General features: G+C 37.1%; 1 protein-coding gene across 8 annotated transcripts in view; it reads left to right on the top strand.

Moving 5' to 3' along the window:
* LYST (lysosomal trafficking regulator) overlaps positions 1 to 24,386 on the top strand; it is a 170,804-nt gene that overhangs the window by 72,515 nt on the left and 73,903 nt on the right. For all 8 annotated transcript variants that reach the window (XM_045087285.1, XM_045087284.1, XM_013048559.2 and 5 more), the window contains 10 exons: positions 2,523 to 2,696; positions 3,649 to 3,798; positions 7,830 to 7,967; positions 12,173 to 12,371; positions 14,451 to 14,582; positions 16,836 to 17,463; positions 18,122 to 18,299; positions 20,446 to 20,615; positions 22,061 to 22,291; positions 23,864 to 24,030. In XM_045087285.1, coding sequence (XP_044943220.1) covers positions 2,523 to 2,696; positions 3,649 to 3,798; positions 7,830 to 7,967; positions 12,173 to 12,371; positions 14,451 to 14,582; positions 16,836 to 17,463; positions 18,122 to 18,299; positions 20,446 to 20,615; positions 22,061 to 22,291; positions 23,864 to 24,030 — 2,167 coding nt within the window. The remainder of the gene's footprint in view (positions 1 to 2,522; positions 2,697 to 3,648; positions 3,799 to 7,829; positions 7,968 to 12,172; positions 12,372 to 14,450; positions 14,583 to 16,835; positions 17,464 to 18,121; positions 18,300 to 20,445; positions 20,616 to 22,060; positions 22,292 to 23,863; positions 24,031 to 24,386) is intronic.

The following is a 24,386-nucleotide window of genomic DNA, read 5'->3' as shown; positions in this document are numbered from 1 at the left end:
TCAGCAGGGTGTCTGCTTTCCCCTCTCTGCCTGCCAACTTGTGATCTCTCTCTCTCTGTCAAATAAAGAAAAATAAAAAAATTTTTTTTTAAGATTTTTATTTATTTATTTGATAGACAGAGATCACAAGTAGGCAGAGAGGCAGGCAAAGAGAGAAGGGGAAGCAGGCTCCCTGCTGAGCAGAAAGCCCGATGCGGGGCTCGATCCCAGGACCCTGAGATCATGACCCAAGCCAAAGGCAGAGGCTTAAACAACACTGAGCCACCCAGGCACCCCAAAAATAAAATCTTTAAAAAGAAAAAAGTTTGATGTCATGAGTACTATATTAGAATAAATTGTTTATTATCTGTTCTACTTTGTCATCTTAGGGCAGGGACGATATCTTTTCTGATGTAAAATAGACAGTAAATAAGTATATACTGATTGTTTACAGGGATTGCTAAAATCCTAAATAGGGGGTACAAATGGTACTAATCATCTCTCCTTCCTGAAGGTCCACTTCCTTGTTAACTAAAGCTGCCTTGATCTTCTTTCATTCTCAGAATTTTATTCCTAGGTGTAACTTCTGCAGCATTCCCCAGTTTTTACAGTCTCCTTAACTGGCTTGCTTTGCTCGATGGGACTATCACCTCTGATTGATTTTGCAATAAGGAGCACATCAATATCTGATATTATCATTACTGTTCTTTTTTTTAATTAATTTTTTATTTTTCATTAACATATAATTAATTATTAACCCCAGGGGTACAGGTCTGTGAATTGCCAGGTTTACACACTTCACAGCACTCACCATAGCACATACCCTCCCCAATGTCCCTAACCCAAGCACCCTCCCCCTGGCAACCCTCAGTTTGTCTTAATTTCATATCATTACTGTTCTTATAAATATTTTGTCAGCATTGACTCACCATACTCTAAACTGTTTTTTTCTTCTTTTTCAAAAATGTTTTGCATCCAATATCTAGTAGATTTTCCTATAGTATTTAAGAATTTTTTTTAATTTTATTTTTCAGTATCCCAAGATTCATTGTTTATGTACCACACCCTGTCCTCCAAAATTAAAAGCTTTTTAACTCCTCATCAGCATTTCATGACTAACTTTTATAGCTTTGTATAATTTTAAAATGTATATCCTTGGCTTTCCTTCTTTCATCAAGATACTAAACGTAATTTTGTTATAATTACTGTTACACAGTGACTAGATCCTAGAGAAAATGGTTAATCTTTTTTTGTACCAATTTAGGATCTTGTCAATAAGAATCCTAAAGTATGTTGTCACACTCAAAACTTGGGATCTTTTTTCACTATTTTTCCTCCTCTCCTACAAAAATAAAATTTAATCTCCTTAAAAACCTTGCATGCATAGGCTGCCTTTTAAACTGGATGTCTGCCATCCAGCCAAATGGGCAACTTGCAGCCTCCTCGCTGTACCAGGAGCTTCTGGCTTTAGACCTTTACCCCTCTCCTGTCTCTCACTCCCAGCCACCCGCTGTTCCTTCTTTCCAGGATTCTGTCATCTTTCCAAATCATCTTCTCTCTATTTATGCTTCACTAACCCAAGCAGAGTAGAGTAAAAAATAGTTTCTGTGCCCTTGTAACACTCGTATCTCATTCTTCTTTGTTTTTTTTTTTTTTTGAGAGATTCTATTTTTATTATTTATTTGAGAGAGAGAGAGATCATGAAGAGGGAGGGTCAAAGGGAGAAGCAGACTTCCTGCTGAGCAGGGAGCCTGATGTGGAACTTGATCCTGGGACTCCAGGATCATAACCTGAGCCAAAGGCAGTTGCTTAACCAACTGAGCCACCCAGGCACCCTCTTCTTTGACTTTAGTCATGATAATAAGATGTGTGTTTCATATAAAGTAGTTGCCAGAAAGCATTGGTTTAATTGAAGGACAGGGTAAATCTGTGGTTTATATATATATCTTATCTTTTGACTAGATAGTAGGCCCTACTGGGGATAAATATCATGCCTTTTACTTCTTTGTTGCCTCCCACACCATGTAATACAGAGTCTGTTTGTTGATGGACTAATCAAAAACCTGATGGATTTTGCTGACATTTCAGATCACTAATAAAATGGTACTGACTTAAACAGTTGTGAATGTTATTTTAGTTTATTTTTCTAGTATATTTAAGAAACTAGGGGCGCCTGGGTGGCTCAGTGGGTTAAAGCCTCTGCCTTCGGCTCAGGTCATGATCCCAGCGTCCTGGGATCGAGCCCCACATCGGGCTCTCTGCTCAGCAGGGAGCCTGCTTCCTCCTCTCTCTCTGCCTGCCTCTCTGCTTACTTGTAATCTCTGTCTGTCAAATAAATAAATAAAATCTTTAAAAAAAAAAAAAAGAAACTAAAGATCATGGGATTTATGTCTTTCATTTTTGTTTATTATAGTGCTTAAATAATAAGGAAAGTGTGAGCAAAAAAATAGCTTTCAAATAAAACTGATAGATTGATGTTCTTTAATAGTAATCATACATGTTAAATTTTTCTCTCAGTAAATTAAAATATGTATATTTTTTAGGTTGTGGAACTCAGCAGCTGTGAAGAAACTCAAGCATTAGCACTGAGAGTTATACTTTCATTAACTAAATATAACCAACAGAGAATACATGAATTAGAAAATTGTAATGGACTTTCCATGATTCATCAGGTGTTGATTAAACAAAAATGCATTGTTGGCTTTCATGTTTTGAAGGTATGTCCTCATAAAATTAATTCTTATTCATATGCATTATTCATATGCAATGATACTTCTCTCTTCATTAGTCTTCCAACAATAGAATTTTGTGTTTCAGTTATTCCTGAAGAAAATGAAGGAAACTCAACAGTGTATATTTAATCAAACTAAGATACTCTTCTAGTTTTCTTCATCATGTACATGATTACATTTTTGTCTTGTTTAAAGCATTTTAAGAGAGTGAGAGAAAAAAATTAACTCAGAATTTTTGATCTGGATGGACTGGCGCTGTCTCTTAGGGCCCCTCATTCTGTAGATTGAGGAATTAAGATCCACAGAGACGTTTGCCTCAGCTCCCAGTTACGAAGGAGAACCCAGTTCTCTGGACACCTAGTATTAATCTACTTCCAGTAGGCAATGCTTCTAGAGAGTTAGTTTTCTAAAGCTGTATTAATTTTTATTTTGATCTAGCTATCATCATATATTTAAATACCTTTCTAGATAAAAGCATTTGGTAACATAGTGAAACTGTTTCTCTCTGAGGGTTCTAGTAGTAAGACAAAAGACTCTATCTCCACCTATGCCCTCAACCCCCACTCCTTGAAATATCCAGATCCATACATTCATGGCATGAATCCTTAGTACTTTTTGTAAAAGTTTTTAAAGCCTAACAGTTTCATTGAATTTAAAAAATAAGAAAACAAATAAAAATAAAAAATAAAAATAGAGGGTTAATTTTACCTATGTTTGAAACTGAATTATCATTTACAAATATTTGAAAGTTTATATTTTTCTAATTTGAATTGTTTTGCAAAACAAATTAAAAATACTCTCTGTAATACTGAATTATTCACTAGTTTTCCTTTGAATTTAATGTTATGACTGCTAAGATTGAAAGCTTAATGTTTCTGTTGAATTTTTGGATTAATCAGCAATTAATGCATCTTGTATTAATGCTAATTTTCCATAGACCCTTCTTGAAGGCTGCTGTGGTGAAGATATTATTCATGTCAATGAGAATGGCGAGTTTAAGTTGGATGTGGAGTCTAATGCTATAATCCAAGATGTTAAACTGCTAGAGGAGCTATTGCTTGACTGGAAGATATGGAACAAAGCCAAGGCATGTGTTTTTATTTATTTTATTTTTTTAAAGATTTATTTATTTATTTATTCGAGAGAGAGTGCTCATGTGCACGCACGTGTGAGTGGGAGGAAGGGCGGAGGGAGAGGGAGTTAGAGAGAATCTCAAGTACACTTCCTGCTGAGTGCAAAGCTGCATGCAATGCGGGGCTCACTCTCATGACCATGAGATCATGACCTGAGCCAAAATGAAGAGTCAGATGCTTAACCAGTTGAACCACTCAGGCACCCCCATGTGCTTTTATTTTTAGTGGTAAAAACATCTGACATAAATTACCCTCTTAGCAATTTTTAAGTGTGCAGGACAGTATTAACTATCTACACTCTGTTGTCCAGCAGATATCTAGAATATTTTCATCTTGCTTTACTGAAACTATCCCCATTGAACAACTACCCCTATTTCTCCTGCCCCCCACCCCAGTCCCTGGCAGCCACCTATTTTCTGTTTCTATGAGTTTGATTACTTTAGGTATGTCATGGAAGTGTAATCATTCAGTATTTGTCTTTCTGTGATTGGTTTATTTCACTTAGTGTATGTCCCAAATATTCACTTGCATTATAGTATATGACAAGATTTCTTTGTAACACTGAACAATACCCATTGTAAGTATATACTACATTTTCTTTATCCCTTTTAGATTGCTTTATCCCATTTGGATTGCTTCCATATATTGGATTATGTGACTATCACTGTAATGCACATAGGTGTGTGAATGTTTCTTTGAGATCCTCTTTTCAGTTCTTTTGGCTATATAACCAGAAGTGGGATTGCTGAATCATATAGTAATTCTATTTTTTATTTTGCAAGGAACCTGTACAGTATTTTCCATAAGAACTGTACCATTTTACAATCCCACAACCAAGGTTCAAGGGTTCTAATTTCTTCACATCCTTGCCAACAATTATATTTGGGTTTTTGGTAGTGGCCATCTTATTGGGTATGAGATGATATTTTATTGTGGTTTTGATTGGCATTTCCCTGATATTTAGTGATAATGAGTATCTTTTCATATACTTGTTGGACATTTGTGTGTTTGCTTTGGAGAAATGTCTGTTCAAGTTCTCTACCCATTATTAAAATGGATTATTTGATTTTTGTTGTTGTTATGTAGTTGTGGAGTTCTGTGTGTGTTCTAGATATTAATCCCTCTGCTGACACGTGTTTGCAGATACTTTCTCCCATTCTATAGGTTCAGCTACTCCATAGGTTGATTGTTTCCTTTGCTGCACAAAGAGGCATGTACTTTTAAATATTCATCTAATCATTCTTCTGAAGAACAGAACAAACTTATTCCTTCAATGTAATGTTGATGTAATGTTGATTATAAATAGAAATGTGGAGATTATTTTCTGTGCAAGTTTTCGAGCAGCCATGGGTAATGCTGAGCTGGGGGTTAGGATCAGAACTTGGCCTAACTAGAAATAGCTAGAGCAGTAGTCAGGCTGGAGAACATGGAGCTCATTCAAATGTGCTGGGGACTTGCATTTACCATAAACATTCAGAGGGGATCCTGCTAAGAAGAATATGGAGAGTTGAGTCAAAGAGAGAGAAATGTACACACTGCTAAGCAGGGCAGCCAAGTTGCCCAGGAGTCACAGAGTTGATTCAGGGTGTTTAGGGCAAGGCTATGAAGTCTTGGCTTCATTACAGGTATAAGTTGAGGAACATGGTTGATCTTAGGTCTAGGCACAGCACCTCAACAACTGGATGGATGCACTGGTCTTCTTCACAAGGACCCAGCCAGGGAACGAATACAGAGATATTTACTTTCTGCCCTAGATTTTTTAGGGTTTTTTTTTTTTGAGGGGGGGGGGCCTTTTTTGTTTATTTGTTTTTGAAGTAGTCTCCATGCGTAGTGTGGAGCCCAATGTAAGGCTCCATCTCACAACCCTGAGATTAACACCTGGCCCAACATCAAGAACTAGACACTCAACCAACTGAGCCACCCAGGCACCCGATGCTCTAGTTCAAAACATGGTATAGGTTCTTATAAGCTCCTTGGTTCTAGGGTAGACTATACATTTTCTATAGCTATTTAAAGATAACAACATTACTATCCAACCTAATTAAAGACTAAAGTATACAGCTTTAGAATTTTTTAGATTATCAGTTATTCCTGAATTTATCAATGTTCCCCCCATATTTACTCATTATCAATAATGGGTTGGGAATCTGGAAGAAACCTTTATAATCTATTATTAATAAAGATAAATTTTGACCAGTCATGCTAGAGATAGACAGAATTATTTTTTTAATCTTCCTATAGAAAATTATATTACGAAAGTATTGTTATAAGAAAGTACAGTCTTCCAGTTATAAAATAAATAAGACATGGGGATGTAAGGTACGGCATAGGAAATATAGCCAATAATATGATAACAACTTAGTACAGTGATGGATGGTAAGTGAATTTCTTGTGATAATGACTTTGTAATATATATAAATATTGAATCACTAAGTTGTGTACCTGAAACAAGTTATTCTTCAAAAGAAAAAAAAAAGAAAAAGCAATTAAAGAAAAAAGAAATATGCAAAAATATGCAAAAATGAAAAAAGCAATTAAAGAAAAAAGAAATTTTAAAAAAGAAAAAAAAAGCAATTAAAGAATATGCAGCCCCACATGGGGGAAAGTATAAGCAGTACAAGCAGCTAACTGAACTATTGCTTTTTTCTGGACTTTATGGTACTTAGCAATTTTTAAAACTTTGTAATTTGTCATGATTTCTTTTCTCCTCCCAAATAAATTCTCACTTTTAGAATAAAAAATAACCATATATGTGTATGCATAAAAATGTGTGTGAGATTGCATGAGGAAAAAGCAACTGCATGGTGATAGCCCATGTAAATGCACAAAGGCAGCATAAATATAAAGTATACAGTAAACAGCTCAGTTGTAGATCAGGAGACTGAACCTAACCAAATGGCCAAGAGTTGTTTTAGTTAATATTTCAAAAGAGGATGCTAATTTGGGGTGGTTTATTAAAAAACAAAACATTTTTTTACTGAATTCAATAGTAATGCAGTAAGGTTTTCTTTCTTAGTGAATAATTTTTAACTGAGATTGTCTTTTGGTTTTGGTTGTTTACATTGCCACTATTCTATTCTATTTTTCAGTCAAGTTTTCATACTTGGGCTGCCTTGCGCTCCAGTTCTCATATGCCTTGTTCTTCTAGGGCATCTTGACCCCTGTCTTATGAAGAGAGAGGCCGTGGTTGTAACAATAGTCTTAAATCTGTCAATTCCTTGGTCTTTTCATTGTTCGTTACCATCAAATAATGGCAAGAGAAGTAGCAAGACCTCCAGCCCAAACCAGTTTATTTTGTCTTCTGTTAACAGCTTTGCTGAAAGGTTATTTGGGACAATAAGATGAGATGGAGATTATCTTTCAATATTAGTTATCTATAGAAGGTTCCTCTTTCAACTTAAGATTGATTCTATATGCGAGAATCATTTTTAAGTCACCTTAAAAGGATGTTTGAAAATACACAGTAATCATGCACAGAATTCTATTATTTGGACTTAAAAGTAAATCAATCAAAAAATGCAGAATTTTCACATTGTCTGAGTTTTTTCAATTTAGTGCAATTTGTTCTAAAATTATTTAATGCTGTATACACAAATTATAGAAGTTTATGCATTTTTAGTAATGCTCTTTGAAAATAAATTATTTATAAACAATTACATTGATAATATGTTTCTCTATCGAATAAATCCCTCATGAAAATTCATCTCTTGAAAATACCATATTATTAGATAATGTCATAGAAAAGTTAATGTACTGAAGCACCTAATACAATATTGCATTCAACATAAGTATTTAGAAATGAGCTATTTATTTAAAAAATATATTAATAACAATAGTGTGGAGTAAATTTTAAGGTTTTCTTTTTCAGATAAATTTAATCTTTGACCCTGAATATACACAGTGATAGACTGATATATGTCTTATAAAAGCAGAAAGCATGTTTTTCATTAACCATGTGCTGACTGGTGTGTGTTTGCTTTCTCAGCTAGGAGCTTGGGAAATGCTGCTTGCGGCTCTAGAAGTCCTCATCAGAGCAGATCACCATCAGCAGGTCTTTAATATCAAGCAGTTACTGAAAGCCCAAGTGGTCCATCACTTTCTGCTGACTTGTCAGGTTTTGCAGGTACTTTTCATGTAACTTTACTTTGGGAGATATTTTCTGCAATTATATGTTTAGTAACTCAGTACTGTGAACTCAAATTTTTGTGGAATTTTCAATGGAAGGGTTTTTTTTCTCTTCTCCATTTTCCCTATTCACCTGCATTCTTTCTTCTCAACCCTGCCGCATAGAGCTTGACGTTCACACTTCCATCATTCCTAACTCGATTAGAAAAGAACAACAACTACTGATTTTTGCGATGTCTCCATGTTGAGATATAATAATAATTTTGTCATCTCTTGAATATCAACAATAGCAAAATTTTAACTTCTTGTGAGCTTTGCATAGTGGCAGTATGGTGGCCAGTGAGGTTAATCTAGGCATGATTATTGCTAACTAAAACTTAAATCCCACATTCCTTAAATAACAAGTGCAAGTATGTTTTGTTTTAATAAGTTTGTATTTGCTGAAGATCTATTATGTGTACTAGAAGTAGCATATCAAAAATATATCCGAAGTATTATATGAAAAAGTGGCACACTCAGTTCACCAGTAGTGTCTGTGCTATGACCTGGCCTCTAGTTAAGTCTTTTGCTCTGCCTTCACAGATGTCCTTTAATCACTGATCAGTGTACGAGAATATTTTTCAAGGTCGTTTGTTTTTTCATTGAGGTATCTAGTAGAACTTTATCAGATCAGATAAGTTCAGATGTTCCCTGGGAGCAGTCATATTTATGTTTGAGTGCCTTTGTTTGGATGACACCAGTGCTTCCCATTGTACTTGGGACAAAATCCAGAAACTGTGACAGATTCTAAAGAGAGCCTGTGTGCTCTGGTCACTGCACCAGCCTTATCTCGTGCCACTGCAAGAAAAAGCCCCTGGCTTTTGTTCTCTTTCTTAAACCAGTGAGTCTTTCTCCTGCCTCAGGGCACATGATAGTTTTTCTCATTGAGAAGTTATTGATCCTTTTCTTTCCATCTGGCCACCTCCTGCTTCTCCTTCCTATATCCACTTTAAATTTGCTTCCTGAGAGAAGCCCTCTCCCTTCTCTATCTATCCTCCGTCGCCCTTCCTCTGACTTGCTCCACGCATCTGCATTTGTTAGTGTCATGTCATTATTTCTGAAATTATGGTTTATTTCCCTCTGTAAACCTGCTGAGGACAAGGATATGTTTTATTCTTTTACTTTTTCTTTTTTAAAATTTAAATTCAATTAATTAACGTATAGTGTTCTATTAGCTTCAGAGGTAGAATTCAGTGATTCATCAGTCTTTTACCCAGTGTCCATTACATCACATGCCCTCCTTAATGTCCATCACCCAGTTACTTTATTCCTTCCCACTTCACTCCCCTCCAGCAGATTTTTTTTTCTTGATCACACTGTAACTCCAATACCTGGCACATAACAGGAACCCAATAAATATTTGTTAAATGAATGAATTCTTTAAAAAAAAAAACAACACATTTTATTGCCTTTCTTGGGCCATGTGGTGAATTAGACTTCTTTCTTCAAGAATACAATACGGTGAACTTTGAGGCCCCTTGCTTGCTGAATAGTTTATGTAACATTTACACAGCAATTTTTCTTTAAATCAATTTCTTTGTATATCCATTTTGAAACCTGCTAATTTTCAAGGAGTTCGTGAGACAGTGTGAAGTTTCTATTCAGTCTTTCCATGTCAGAAAAGTAACACTTGTAAACCAGATTTCTATATATATTCTCATTTCCATATATTTATAAAAATGCTAGAAAATCAAGGTACCAATTCCTTTTCCTCAAAAGTATATTTCTTCATCCTTCTTTATTCAAAGAGCCCATTATCAAATCAACAGTTTTTTGTTTTATGTTAGGTATTGTAGGAAGTGTATAAAGAAATGAACTTAATTGTTGTCTTTATAGCATCTCAGAGTATTTAAGAAAGATTGATAAATTGATAGTATATTGTGTATAGGGCAGCTTCATTAGTTCATGGGTACAGTGTAAAGAACCTGAAGTCAGCTGATAGAAAAGGGAGTGTAAAAGTAGAGAGCAAATAGGAAGGAGATTGTAAAGAGAATTAATAGGGCTTGATTCTATCTAATAGGAGCTGCAGGAGAAATGAAATATATAATGCAAAATTTCCACCTGGGAGACAAGAAGGATGATAGCATCATGAAAGAAGGAATTGAACACACAAGTTTTTATAGCTTATCCATTCTGCCTCTGAGATTACAGTGGGGCGTTCAGCGGCTGTGACCACTGGACACTTAGATGTACGAGATTGGAACTAAGGAGACAGATGAGAGGGACAGATGAGGGGGACAGATGGGGTGCTGTCTACATTGAAGCCACAGAGACAGGTAAGCACCACAAGATAAACAGTGTAGTGAAAGAATCGTAGAGGGCTGTAGCTTACACCTCTGGAAATGTCCATTTTCAGGTATGAAACATGAAAAAGAAACTGTTGAAAGATGTAGAAAGAGTAAGCAAAGAGCTTAGAGAAGAGTCAGGAAACAGCAACGTGAAAGCCAAGAGTGGCAGAGGGGGGAAGAAAAGGTGGTCTCCAGACCCAAATAATGGGGAAAGTTCAAAGAAGATATGGACAAGTAAAGGGCTACTGACAGAAATTCTTAATGACCCACACAGTTTCAGTAGAATGAAGAGGGCAAGAATTAAGTTTTGGGGACTTTAGTTAGCACATGTGGTGGATTTATTGGAGGCAATGAGAATAAATAATGATTAAAAAGTCTAGCAGTGAAAGAAAAGAGAAACAGAAAGTTAAGGCTCCCAAAGTTCAAGTTAAGGGATTTTTTTTTTTTTTTTAAAGAAAGAGTGAGGGGAGGGGCAAAGGAGAGAGGAGGAGAGAATCTTTTTTTTTTTTTTTTTAATTTTAAGCAGGCTTCATGCTATGCATTTATCCATGCTATGCATTTATCCATGCTATGCATTTATCCATGCTATGCATGGAGCCCAACATAGGGCTTGATCTTACAGCCAAAGATCATGACCTGAGCCAAAACCAAGAGTGAGACATTTAACTAACAGTGCCACCCAGGTAGCCCAGGGGATTTTTTTTTTTTTTAATTAAGTGGGATACCAGTGACTATTTGTAAAGGGTTAGTGGAAAATACAAGATTGAGGACACATGGCCTGGGATGGTCTTGGGAATGAGTGGCTGGGGTGGTGACCAGGAAGGGGGAAGACACCAGGGGCACGATTCTGAAAAAAAGGCCGATGGCTGTGGCAGAATCAGCATTGATGCAGCAATTACACAAGAACAAATGAAGGAAAGTGGGTGTAGAGATGTATCATTTTTCGGATGTATCACATGTACAGGGAGAACGAAAATGAGGAAGTTTAACTTCCTCAGTCTTGATCTAGAGCCCAACTGCTCCCTCGTGGGGGGTGGAGTTGGAGAGTATAAAAAATTTAGTTATTCCTGTCTTTATGTCTAGTGATTGCCTGGCATTCTCCAGGTCTCTTAATACCAGGCAATCAATGATACCGCAGAAAGGGTTCAGAGGTGTGGGTGTGAGTTACAGCTGCACTACTTACGTGGTTTTGGTGTGGTTTAAGGTAGTTGTATAATCACTTTGCGCTTCACAATCTAGAAGTGAAGGCTCAACCTCTCAGAGCTGTTGTGAGAAAGAGCTTTGTTAACTGGCACACACAGTAGTACTGTAGTCAGTTCTGTCTATCAGGCATTTCTCCTTGTGATCCCATCGTAGTAGTACAGAGATAGTAGTCGCAATAGTATGGTTCTTAGCTAGCATTTCTATAGGGCTTCCTATATGTGAGGTGCTCTTCCAAAAGTCTGTGTCATTTAACCTTTTATGACAGCCCAGCGAAGTAACAGGATCATTCCCATACTCAAGATGAACTGAGGCCTGGAGATGTTAAGTATGCCCCAAATCACCCATCTAGTGAGCGGGGAAGCCGAAATGCAAAGCTCAGGGGTTTGGCTTCTGAGCCATGTTAGTGTTTGCCATAATATAACTTTGCCTTGTTAATTAAGATAAACTAGCTAGAAGTAAGGTGCCATCGGTTTTAATGAATTTTTCATGGCAGGATTGGTTGAATTGGGAAGTAGCAAATCCGTTTAATGGTAAATATGGTCAGACTAGAGTAATAAACCAGCACAATTCTGTCTTAATTAGAGCTATCGCTTAAATGAAAAATGTTAGTTAAGTTGACAGTTCTCTTTAAATCTCTTTAAATCTAAAGAGAGTTTGATTTTTATTTTTCCAGGAACACAAAGAGGGGCATCTTACCTCCATGCCCCGAGAGGTTTGTAGATCATTTGTGAAAATTATAGCAGAAGTCCTTGGATCTCCTCCAGATTTGGAATTATTGACAATTATCTTCAATTTCCTTTTAGCAGTTCACCCACCTACTAATACTTACGTTTGTCACAACCCCACAAACTTCTACTTTTCTTTGCACATAGGTAGGTATAATCATTTTTTGTTGGATTATTGGCTGTCCCAATTTTAATTATTTTTCTTCCCACTCAATCCACATTTGTTTGAGACTCATTGACTGACTTCTGTGTGCCAGAAAGTACCCTAATTACACTGGGATCGGGACAGGGGAGAGGGCTCTAGAGTGAACCAGACGTGGTCTCTGCCTACAGAGTGCCACTGCTGAGAGGAGAGAGTGGACAGATACACAAATTAAGATAGTCAAAAACTGTCTGGTAAGTACCTACTAGATTCAAAAGAAGGACTGATGAGATTTTAGAAGAGTGATGAATTTTACCCAAGTATAAGGATCTGTAAAGGATCTTGAGAAACATATACCATAAATATAGTTTAGGGCTGTCACTTATTTAGTTTTTCCCCTAAGGTCATAGTAAATGGGTCCTTGAATATGAGGCCAGAAAATTTGAACTTATATTTATTTAGGGGTCACTTAAGGGTTTCATTTTGTTATGTTTGTTTGTTTTGAGCAAAGAAATATGATGGAATTAAATTACTGCAGTAAAATTCAGGAAAGAGAAACTACCCACATAGAAGGGAGTTGAAGCTCTGAGATGAGATGAGACCATTGACGTATAGAGAGAGAGTGAAGGAGAAGGAAGCAAAGTCTAGACCTAAGGAAAGAGTAATTAGTATATGAGAAAGATGGAATAATCAGAGTTTTAAAAGAACCAGGAAAATGTAATGTGGAAAAAAAGCAAGCAAGAATATACCTATGAGAAAACTAGGTAGTAAATTTAGAGAGGAAAACTGGTTGTAAAACAGGCATTTAGGAATGTAATAAATGAATAAAATGATTCAACGGCAGTAAAAATCCAAATGAAAGCAGACAACATGACTTTGTGTTCGGTTCAGCACACATTTAGGAAATAAAGTACTGTCAAGATTCTAGAAACAGTGTTAGTTGCAAAGATGAGTAAAATGTGCTCCACTCCCATACAAAGCTTACAGCCTAGTTGAGGGGAAAGAGACATAAACAGGTAATGACATTGTGTGGAAAGCACAGTAAAAAATACTTTGTTTTCTGGAAGCACAGAACATGGTGAGGAGGTATTTCCTGGAGGGGGTGATGCCTGCTTAAGGGTTGTGGAGGAGTTGAAGGGCAGGGACCTCCAAACAAAGCAAGCAGCTTGATTGGGAGCTGTCAGAAATGGGTGCTGTGAAAGTGTCATGGCGGAAAGAAGGCTCGAAGGGATCTGGAAGCAGATCACAGAGATTCCCATAGACAGGAAGCTTGGGCTTTATCCACAGTGTTAAGGAGGCAACAGAGACCCCACTGGAAGTTTCTTAGCAGGGATTGACATTTGATAGAATTCCGAAAGCTGTGAAGATTTGAGGGTGACCAGATGTCCATCACTGATACCGTTTAGAAGTGTGTAACAGGCCTCCAGGTGAGAGTTAGTAAGCACCTGTGTTATAGCCTTGTGCTGGGGGCAGAGGCCTTTACGCAGCAGAGTTGGGTCAGCAGAAACTGTAGACAGACTTCACATGGATAAAGGAAAGGTAGCGATCAAGGGTGAATCCCGACTTCTACTTAGGAAATGGATGCTTCCGCCAGATGAACCAGAGGACACAACAGAAGGACTGGGTTTAGGGCAGAAAGAGGATTCATATTTAGATTTGTGGCATGTGGGGTGCATTTAAGAAATCAATTCTACAAGTCTGAGTCAGCTCAGAAAGGAAAATTAAGCTGGAGGTACTCATTTTGGAGTCATATTGGACATTGAAAGGGATATATAAAAATATAGGAAATAGTTCTTTCCTCAAGGAGTGAACAGTTAGCTGCTAAATTATAGAAATAAAATAACTAAGTATAGTTGCAATTCGAAGAAAATAAGAGTTAATGTGGCAAGCACAGTAACAATCTGCATATAAGGAATGATACAGCGTGTGCTTGTATAACAAATGGGCGTTGGTATAAAACATGTCACATTTTTTCACTTTGAATATCTTTTGTAAAAATTTATATTTAATGATTTACTTTTAAAATTATATTCTCATTTTATCTTTAAAAAATTTTACTGTCTGAAAAATTTTTTTGGTTATAGATGGCAAGATCTTTCAGGAGAAAGTACAGTCTATCATGTACCTGAGACATTCTAGCAGTGGAGGAAAGTCTGTTCCTAGCCCTGAATTTATGGTAATAAGCCCATCCGGTTTTACTGCTTCACCGCCTGAAGGTAAGCATAATGATAATGAAAGTGTAACCCTTCCTGATACAGTTCTGAATATTAGCAGATAAATAAATTGTGCATGTTTTCACAGTATGATATATGTGACATTCAGATCAAATAAATGGAAAACTAAAACAAAATTGTAGAATATATTTAAGGAATGCATTTCATTACTTTCTGGGATCAGGAGCTCACACTCAGTATAACAAGAGATACTCTAGAGAATTAGGAAACAGAAGAGGTGCATGCTGTCTTGCTCTGGAATTCTCCGTCTCCTTTTACTACAGTCATTAAATTTTTTAATTTATTTTCCCATTTTCTTCAAATGTTTTGCTTGGCTTACTCTCTCCTTTCTGCCTAAACATCATTCTTGACAATGACCAGCCAGTACTCCAGCCTCTCGTTCTTGGACTATCAGGACCTTTCCTTCTACTTTATCTACCAGTATGCATGGGTTTCATCATCATCAAGAATACTTCCCCGCTCTGAAACTCCAGTATCCCACTCTCTGATAACAACCTCCTATCTTTCAGTATGTTCAAAATCAGTTCCCTCTTCTATTTCTATAGCAAGTATATTCAGGTCTTTTAAGTGTACAGTATGTTCTGTCTTCCTAACTTAACAGACTACCTCATCTCTACTTTTTATAGAGAAAAAAAAATAGGTACATGTCTCCTAGTTGCAAACTGGCTATGTATCTTTTCCTTTTCTGATAGCTGTTCTCTTCTAGAGAGCATGGATGTGTTTTAATTAGTTTTATTTGGAATTTCATAGGAAATGGCTATTCTTTTTTTTTTTAAGATTTTATTTATTTGTCAGAGAGAGATTGAGCACTAGCAGGGGAACAGCAGGCAGAGCAGGCAGAGGGAGAAGCAGGCTCCCCACTGAGCAGGGAGCCCGATGCAGGGCCTGATCCCAGGACCCCAGGATCATGACCTAAGCCAAAGGTAGCTGCTTAACTGACTGAGCCACCAAGGTGTCCCAGAAATTTCTTAAAATCATTGTGCATCACTCTAAAACATTTTCAAATACAATCATTGCCTCCTTTTTTTCCCAGGTCTTTTGAACAGAATCTTTTGGCAACCTTAGCCCTCCAGCCAAAATGCAGAAACAACTAGGAAAAACTTCTGACCTATGGAGCTATTATTGCCAAAAAGCCTGTGCTCTAAAACAGTTCATCCAGTGCCTGTTTACTTTATATCAGTGTTTCTCAAGTTTTCCTAGGCAAAAGAAATACCTGCAGAGCTTGTTAAAGCACAGATCATTGGGTCCCTTCCTCATACGTGCTATTCAGGAGGTCCAGGGTGGAGCCTGAGAATGTGCATGTGCTGCAGTCACACGGGTAGTGTTTGCAGGTCCCCCATGCTGCTGGCTCATAAACCACTCCGTGAACAGCAGTCGCTTTATCCCGTGCACTTAGAGCGACAGTGATTTCTCTGTCTCTCCTTATGTAGAGTATTAAAAGCAAACTGGATAGGTATAATGGGAAGTCAAAAAACTATTGCTTCTCATTAATAGCATCAAGAAGTGACTACAGAAATGGACAAGAGACAGAATAGTCTAGGGCCATTTATTCTAGTAATTGTAACAAGTATGAGTATTACTACTGTTTATTGAGCACCTATTATATGCCAGACACTATGCTGGGAGCATCACAAATATGATCACACTGAATCCTTAAAACAGTCTTGCCAAATAGATATTCTGAACCATCCTTTTACATTTTTAGAAACTAACAATAATAATTAATATAATTGTTATATATTAGTATATATTTGAGATATATATATATATATCCCGTGCTTGTGCTCTCTCAAATAAATAAAATCCTTAAAATAAAAAAGAACTATCACTTGAATCCAGTTATATTTTGTTGCAAAGCCCGTGCTTTTCCACTATCTCAAACTGTATCCTAGTGATTGCCAGCCTGAAGTAAATTTTCACTTAATTCACTTAAGTTGACTACAGTAGAGCCATTAATCCTAATGACCTTGAATCATTCAGTCACCACTGTGTTTTGTTATGGAGACAGGAAAACACATATATTTTTGGAAGATTTTAATAAAAAGTAGTTAAAAGAAAAAATAGTTTGAGGACTTGAGAATTTGAAGCACTATTACTAGGAACATTGGCCTATAGAGATTCTTCTAACATAGCTGGATAAATGGGTCACTGCTATGGTTGTGACTGGTACTGCAGAAAACAAGTGGTCCCACTTAATAGATTTTTAATGAGTATTTTTTGGTCTGCTCTCACCAGGAAATAATTCATGCAATATTATTCCACAACGGATGACCACCAACATGCCACGTTCTAGAAGCCTGCCAGCATTTCCTACCATTTCATCTCGAACACAACCACAAAAACTAAATGGAAGTTTGGGTCGTAGTATCGACAAGTTACAAAATATTGGAGATAATTACGTTGCTTTGCAAGAAGAGAAACTGAGTTCTCTGGTGAGTTCCGAGACCCTGAAAAAAGGCAGAGAGGATGCACTTGTCAGTAGTTTTGAGTCTGCAAAAGCTGCGTGTGAAATGGAAGCTGCCCTTTCAGCCCGCACCTCTGTCAACAGTGTCCCGAAAGGAGCACTGGGATTTCCGGGGGTCAAAGTCGATCATAAAGAATTGGCAGCAGAGCCCAGATCAGATGATGACAGTCCCGGAGAAGAGTCCTGCCCACGTCGACCCGATTACCTAAAGGGACTGGCCTCATTCCAGCGAAGCCACAGCACTATTGCAAGCCTAGGTTTAGCTTTTCCTTCCCAGAATGGATCCACAGCCATTGGACGCTGGCCAAGTCTCGTTGATAGGAACTCCGATGAGTGGGAGAATTTCACCTTTTCTCTGGGTTATGAGCCAAACTCCAGCCAAACTGCAAGGACTCACAGGTATTCACAGGGTTTTGCAGGCCCCCCTCTTTTTCTTAATATTCTTGAAAGAACCTCTACCCCTCTAGAAATGTCTTCATTATGTCACTTCTCATGTGCAACAGACATATTGATAACAAACAGAAAGGTACCTTTCTCTTTATTTGAATACTAGATAATATTGAATTCCGTGTTTTACCAAAGGCCAGACCATAAATAGTAGTTACTAAAGAAAAAAATGCCGTGTGGTCTATTTAATTCTTAGAGTTATTAGAGAAAAACTCTTTGGGGAAACTATAAAATTTATAGTAGCAAGTAGCAACCTCCTGCGAGAGCTTCTGTGGTGGTGGGAATGTTTTACCTGTGCCATGAAGTATGGCAGACACTGGCCACATGTGCCTGTTGAGCACGTGAAAGGTGGCTGGTGCCCATCACCCTACTGCACGTCATAGCTGTGGAAGAAAATGGTGTTTAATAGACTGTGTGCCTAAGCTATATTGCTGATAAAGTGAAAAAAAGTCATGGCACATTTGTTAGTCACAGTTGAACATTTTATAATTTTATGAGCTTTTGTTTCACATTTTAAAATTATTATTACTCCTCACCATTCTTAAGATCATCATTATGAACTTGTCTTCCTGATCCTCTGTTAGTAAGACTTCTCGGGTCTCTGTTTTAGTGTAACAGAAGACTGTTTGGTACCGATATGCTGTGGATTATACGAGCTTTTAAGTGGGGTTCTTCTCATCCTGCCTGATGTTATGCTTCAAGATGTGATGGACAAGCTCGTTCAGGCAGATGCACTTCTAGTCCTCGTTAACCACCCATCGCCCGCTATACAACAAGGAGTTATTAAAGTAAGGACAAATTCTAGATGTGTTGTTTTAATTCAGAAAAAATAAACATATGTATAGCTTAAAATTTGAATATATGTGTTAAAGTAGACCTAAAGCTTTAATTCTAAATGAATAATGAACGAATATGTGGGTGACCCTTAAACAACATGGGTTTGAACTGTGTGGGCCTACTTAAAGGCAGGCTTTTTAATATAAATATAATAGAGTACTATATTTTCTCCTCTTTATGATTTTCTTAATAACACTTTCTTTTCTCAAGCTTACTTTATTGTGAGTGAACACACAAGTTACGTGTTCATCAATTGTTTATGTTCTCAGTAAGGCTCCCAGTCAACAAGAGGCTGTTAGTAGCTAAGTACTGGGGGAGTCAGAAATTATATGCAGATTTTCAGCTGTGAGGGGGCTCATTCATGGGTCAACTGTAGTTTGTTACTTCTTGGTCATATTTTTATATGTGTTATCATGCAATTTTAAGCTCTCCTCCATATATCGACTCACACCCATGTGCTTTTTAAGTCTACCCAAGTACAAGGAATACATAGCTCTTTGGAAATCTTTCCTGCAGTGTACTATCAAATTGTAGACATTCACGTCAGGCTTTGTTCACATGTCACCTTTTCAGGGACCTGATGACCTTTCAGAATAGCTTCCCTCTGCTGTACAACTGATTTATTCTGGCACTCAGCCATGTCCTGTCATTATCTTTTTATTCTGTCTGTGTGGCTGTTCTTTAACTCTCCCACACTGAGGTATCATCTGCATGAGGTGGGCATTTTGTGTCTAGTGTACACTAGGTACTAACAATAGTGTTAAATGAATAAATGTTTGATATGAATGGTTTCCGTTAGAAAACAACCCAATATTTAATAAACAATGAATTCTGGTACACTAAAAAGAAATTTAAAAAAATAAAAAATAATTTAAAAAACAGCCCCAATATTGAAATGGTCTTTTAGAGATTGTCCTTTTCTTTCGTTTGTCTGAAAGAGGCTGCTTTTTTAAGCACTTGCTGTTCAACCCAATATTTATAGAGCTTCTGTCCCTGTGCAAAACACTGGGCTAGTTGCTATGTGGGATATAAAGTAGAGTGATTTCCACATGCCAAAAGTTTATAGTCTAGTGAGGGAGAAAGTCTTCTACCCAACTAAGTGAAATGTAAAGACATCTTGTGATGGGTGCTTTAATGGCAGTATTAATAAAGAAGAGTGGGAGCATAGGAAAAGCAATTAACTCTGACAGAGGAACCAGGGAAAGAGTCATGCAAAAGGTGCGTTTGGTTTCACGCTGTAAACTTAGAAAGCTTTGTAAGTAGGTCAGTCAATCAATGGATGAGTGTTTGGGGAAGAATCGTCTCTCAGCACTGGGAGGGAGTGTTGCAGGGGAGGAGCGGTGGGAGGGTCCTGTTTAGCAGCCCAGCACAGTAGCCTGGGGGAGAAACGGTGATGAGTTCCTGATCTGGGAAATGGGAGTAGAAGGACACATGGACTTGAGAGTTTCCCTGGAATGAAGACCATAATTACATGTGAGCATAATTACATCAGGGCTGGAAAAGCCAAAAGTGAGATTAACTATGAAACCTAGGAAGGTGGCCCTACTGCGTGCTCTGAGATTGGAGCCATGAAAGATTGAGTTTGGAAGGAGAATAATTGATTGGGTTTTATGCATGTTGCATTTAAGATGCCAGGGAAGGGTAGAAATTTAGGCCTGTGCTCAGGATAAATTCTGTCAAGAAGTCCAGAAATAGAAGTCTGGGAGACACACGCACGCGCGTGCGCGTGCACACACTTTTACAGAGGGGATGATACAGCGTTGACTCATTTCTTTTTCCTTCAGAATAAAGCACAAATATACTTACACTTGGGTACATTGCCAGTGAGCCACCAGTCTACTAGGGGTCCATGCTCAGCTAAAAATGTTAGTCTTCCCATAAACAAAGTATTAAGATCTCTAAGATGAAGTCATCATTAGCATTCCACCGTAGTCCAAAACACAGATTATTTTGTTTTGCTATGGAGATTGCATTTTTTTGAGCTTTCTATGTTCTGTGCATATGAAATTAAATAGTAACTTGCAAGCATTTGCCTGATTTCTATACATCATAGAAAACTTTAATGTACTATGTAAATTGTTTTGATTTTTTTCTTAGCTATTAGAAGCGTATTTTAATAGAGCATCTAAGGAACAAAAAGACAAATTCCTGAAGAACCGTGGCTTTTCCTTGCTTGCCAACCAGTTATATCTTCACCGGGGAACACAGGAATTGTTAGAATGCTTCATTGAAATGTTCTTTGGTCGACGTATTGGCCTTGATGAAGAGTAAGTGGGTTCTTTCCTCCATCATAATTGGGGATCTTTTGTCTTAAAAAGAAAATTTATTAAGCTGACTCTTAATAAAATTATTTGGTCATTTTTAGAAAAAACCCTCTAAAAGTCATTTTCCAGGTGAATCAATTTCTTATTTTCCACATGATTTTGTTTCTAACTTCTTCCTTTGTGTTTCATTCATTAGTGAGTAACTAGACACAAAACTTCATCAAAGGGAAGAAGGTGATCAGTTAAGATTTGGCACACAGAGTTAACATGAGAAGGGTAGCTGAAAAGAAGGTGGCTCCTGTTTGCCCAGCAGCAGATCACATGAGCGATCCCTAGAGAAGCTCCCCACTCCCCTCAGCCTCTAGGTTTTCTGGGAGAAGAGTACATCTCCTCACCTGGAATTCCTGGTTTGGCCAAAAAGTGAAACTATTACCACTCTCTGTGTTAGCGTACTGAGATATGTGTGTATCATCATCATTATTCTTTTTTAAGGTTTTATTTATTTATATGAGAAAGCAAGAAAGAGAGCATGAGCAGGGAGGAGAGAAAGAAACAGGCACCCTGCTGAGCAGGGAGCCTGCCACAGGACTCAATCCCAGGACCCCGAGATCATGACCTGACCCAGAGACAGATGCTGAACAAGCTGAGCACCCCAGGCGTCCCTCTCATAAGCAGACCAATTCAGACTTTGAGGAATTTATGTATTAAGCGCAGTAGTGACAATAGCACTTCCGTTTGCATGTAGCTGTTAGCCCTTTCAAAGCAATTCTGCACTATCTCCTTTGATTCTAACAACAGCCTTAAGAAGAAAGTAGGGCAGGTGTCTCTGCACATATTTGACAGATAAGGAAAATAAGGTACAAAACGCTTAAATAATTTCCTTCTCTCACAGAGACAAAGAGTACTGGGACAAGAGCTCAAGATTCATTCCTTTCATTAGACCTCTTTTTACTAGGTCACTGTCTCTCAAATACTATTATTGTTATATGTTATGTAATAGTAACAGCATATAAACATATAAATTATGTATGTTGTGTGCTATTATGTGTTAATGACTATACTGTTAATTATAATTTATGAATTATTTTATTAATGATAACATCATAATATCTTCCTGTGCACCTCTTACATAGACCTCTGAAGCAGGAGTCCTTTGGACACCTGAGGAGCCTGTGGGCAAATTAAAACGAGTCAATTAAAACCATGAAATTGTATACATGTTTCATTTGGATGTTTGCATATTTACCTTGGGGCAGACTTCTAACAATACTTTTATTTTATTGGGGGTGGGGTCTCTGATCTTAAAGGTTGAGATTCCTTGCTCTCCAGATTAATTTTTGTAACTTCAAAATCTAGTTAGCAAAACTAGATTCATATCGCCATCATCTTGCCTTATTTGGTAGTTAATTGTTTCTAACGTGCTCTTAACTGTGTATTTTTCATTACAGGTTTGACCTGGACGATGTGAAAAACATGGACGTTTTTCAGAAGTGGTCTGTCATTCCTATTCTGGGACTAATAGAGACATCTTTATATGACAACATGCTTTTGCATAGTGCTCTCTTACTACTTCTCCAAATATTAAATTCTTGTTCCAAGGTAGCGGATATGTTGCTGGATAATGGTCTACTCTTTGTGTTATGTAATACAGTAGCAGCCCTGAATGGATTAGAAAAAAAGTAAGTTTTAAATCATTATTTAAAGTGGCACCATCTGATAAATACTTTAGAAAGAGAAAACTTTAGTAAATAGATTACATTAGAGCATCTGATTTTCCAAAACACTTTCAAAGAATATCTTTCCTACCAACTGATTGGATTTAAAATAATTAAGTTGAATTGAATTTGGAGGGGAAAATATATTCCATAATTTTCAACAAGCTTACTTAAAAAGAAGATGTTTATATGACCTACTTTTAAGTATTTAAACCCGAAGACAAGTTGAATAAATTCGACTACCCTCATATACATTTAACAAGCTTCCATTGTGACCTTATAAAAATTATTATCCCCAGTAGGAATAGGAAATTGAGAACTGGAAAAAGAGAGTGACTTGTTGAAGACCACCCAGCTAGTAGATAGCACAGGGCTTGAAACTGAACCCGTCTCACTTTAAACACACCTATGCTTTCAACGTACAATACTCTCCTGCTTCATCAGCAGCTTTACAAAATGTGTGAGATTATATTTTTACTTGGATTTTGTGCCTTTGGTGTCTGCATTTATGGTGTATGGCATAACATTTTTATTAGCATAATGTTAAAATATAAATCTCCAGTACACCATCTTAATACACATTAAGGCATTAAATATTATCTGTATTTTTAAGAGAAGGCAGAATACATAGTTTTGGCAATTCTCTAGGCCAGGGAGGGTCTGTGAGCAAGAGAGACTCCTTGTACTGAGTTCAGTTCAGTTGTTACTGGGCACCTATTAAATTCAGGATTTGTGTACTAGGCATGTGAGAAATACAAAGAAATTCAAAGTATTTTATTTCCTCAAAACAGTCTTGGTTATAATAGAATATATCTAATTGGTAAGAGTTGCCTACAGACTTCTTCTAAAGGTAGTTTGTTGTTGGTTTTTGTTTTGTTTTGTTTTTACTAAATTGTACTTACTGAATGTGCATACATGCTAATTGGCCCCAACCAGTTACCCTTTCTAACTCTTGCTTGATTTGGAAAAAAAAATAAATGGAGAGAAGTATTCAGGCTTAATATCATACACTGAGGTAGATTATCAAGGCTCAAAATTGGGGGGATAGAAGTAACTAATTCATATTTAATAAGTATTTATAAATGATTAATATGTGTTCAAGTCTATTATCCCTTTTAGTCCTTAAAATAAGTACAGCTGTAATTTGGTGTGAGATTCAGAGAGGCTAGGTAATGTATTCAAATTCAGCTTCTCTGAGGAGCCTTCTAGAACATTCCTGTCCATAGCCGCTAAATCTTCACCTTCTGTGCAGTCTAGGAACCTATACGTTCCCGTGAATCTTGTGTTAATCTCTATTGTTACCCTTACCAGAATTTACTGTTTATAGTTATCTCTTTACTCATCTGGTCCTCTGCAAAACAGTCAACTTTTTGACAGGAGTCAAAGCATGTTTTTTTATTTCTGTTTCTAGCATGCAGTTCTATTGACCCGCCATAAAGTAAGCCTGAGTAAACAGTGAATGCTTGAGTGAATGCTGTAAGAACAGGGATTTAAAGGAGTTCTCTTTGGCTTACATTGCTTGTTCCTTTTCTTTAGCGTTCCTTTGAATGAGTACAGATTGCTTGCCTGTGACATACAGCAACTCCTCATAGCGGTTACAATTCACGCGTGCAGTTCCTCGGGCTCGCAGTATTTTCGAGTTATTGAAGACCTCATTGTACTGCTTGGGTATCTTCAAAATAGCAAAAACAAGAGGACACAAAGTAAGATTTAGTTTTTATGGATTTGGGAGGAAATTATATAGTAGCCAAAAATGTTATTTGAACCTAATCTCTTTCTTGCGGAAACTGTTGTACTAAAGGTTCATCCTTAATTTTGTGATAATACCTATCAGCTTTAAAAGGATCTTTTAAGTGGCAAATGTAAAGAAACGATGCCTTGGTATAATTAGTAGCTGGCAACACATCATTAAGAGAAGCCTCTGATTTTTCTTACCAAGTAGAATTAAAAGGCTTACATTGAATAAAAATGCCCATCAGTTTTCTTTAATGGCAAATGCCATATAAGTGAAACAGGAAAGTGTGAGAATTTCTGGTAAATTTTGCCTTATATGTTAAAA

Source organism: Mustela putorius, unplaced genomic scaffold (genome assembly GCF_011764305.1).
Source record: "Mustela putorius furo isolate JIRA1106 unplaced genomic scaffold, ASM1176430v1.1 tig00001075_pilon_pilon_pilon, whole genome shotgun sequence".
Lineage (NCBI taxonomy): Eukaryota > Metazoa > Chordata > Mammalia > Carnivora > Mustelidae > Mustela > Mustela putorius.
The sequence above is the reverse complement of the archived record's forward strand: the minus strand, read 5'-3'. Positions and strand labels throughout refer to the sequence as shown.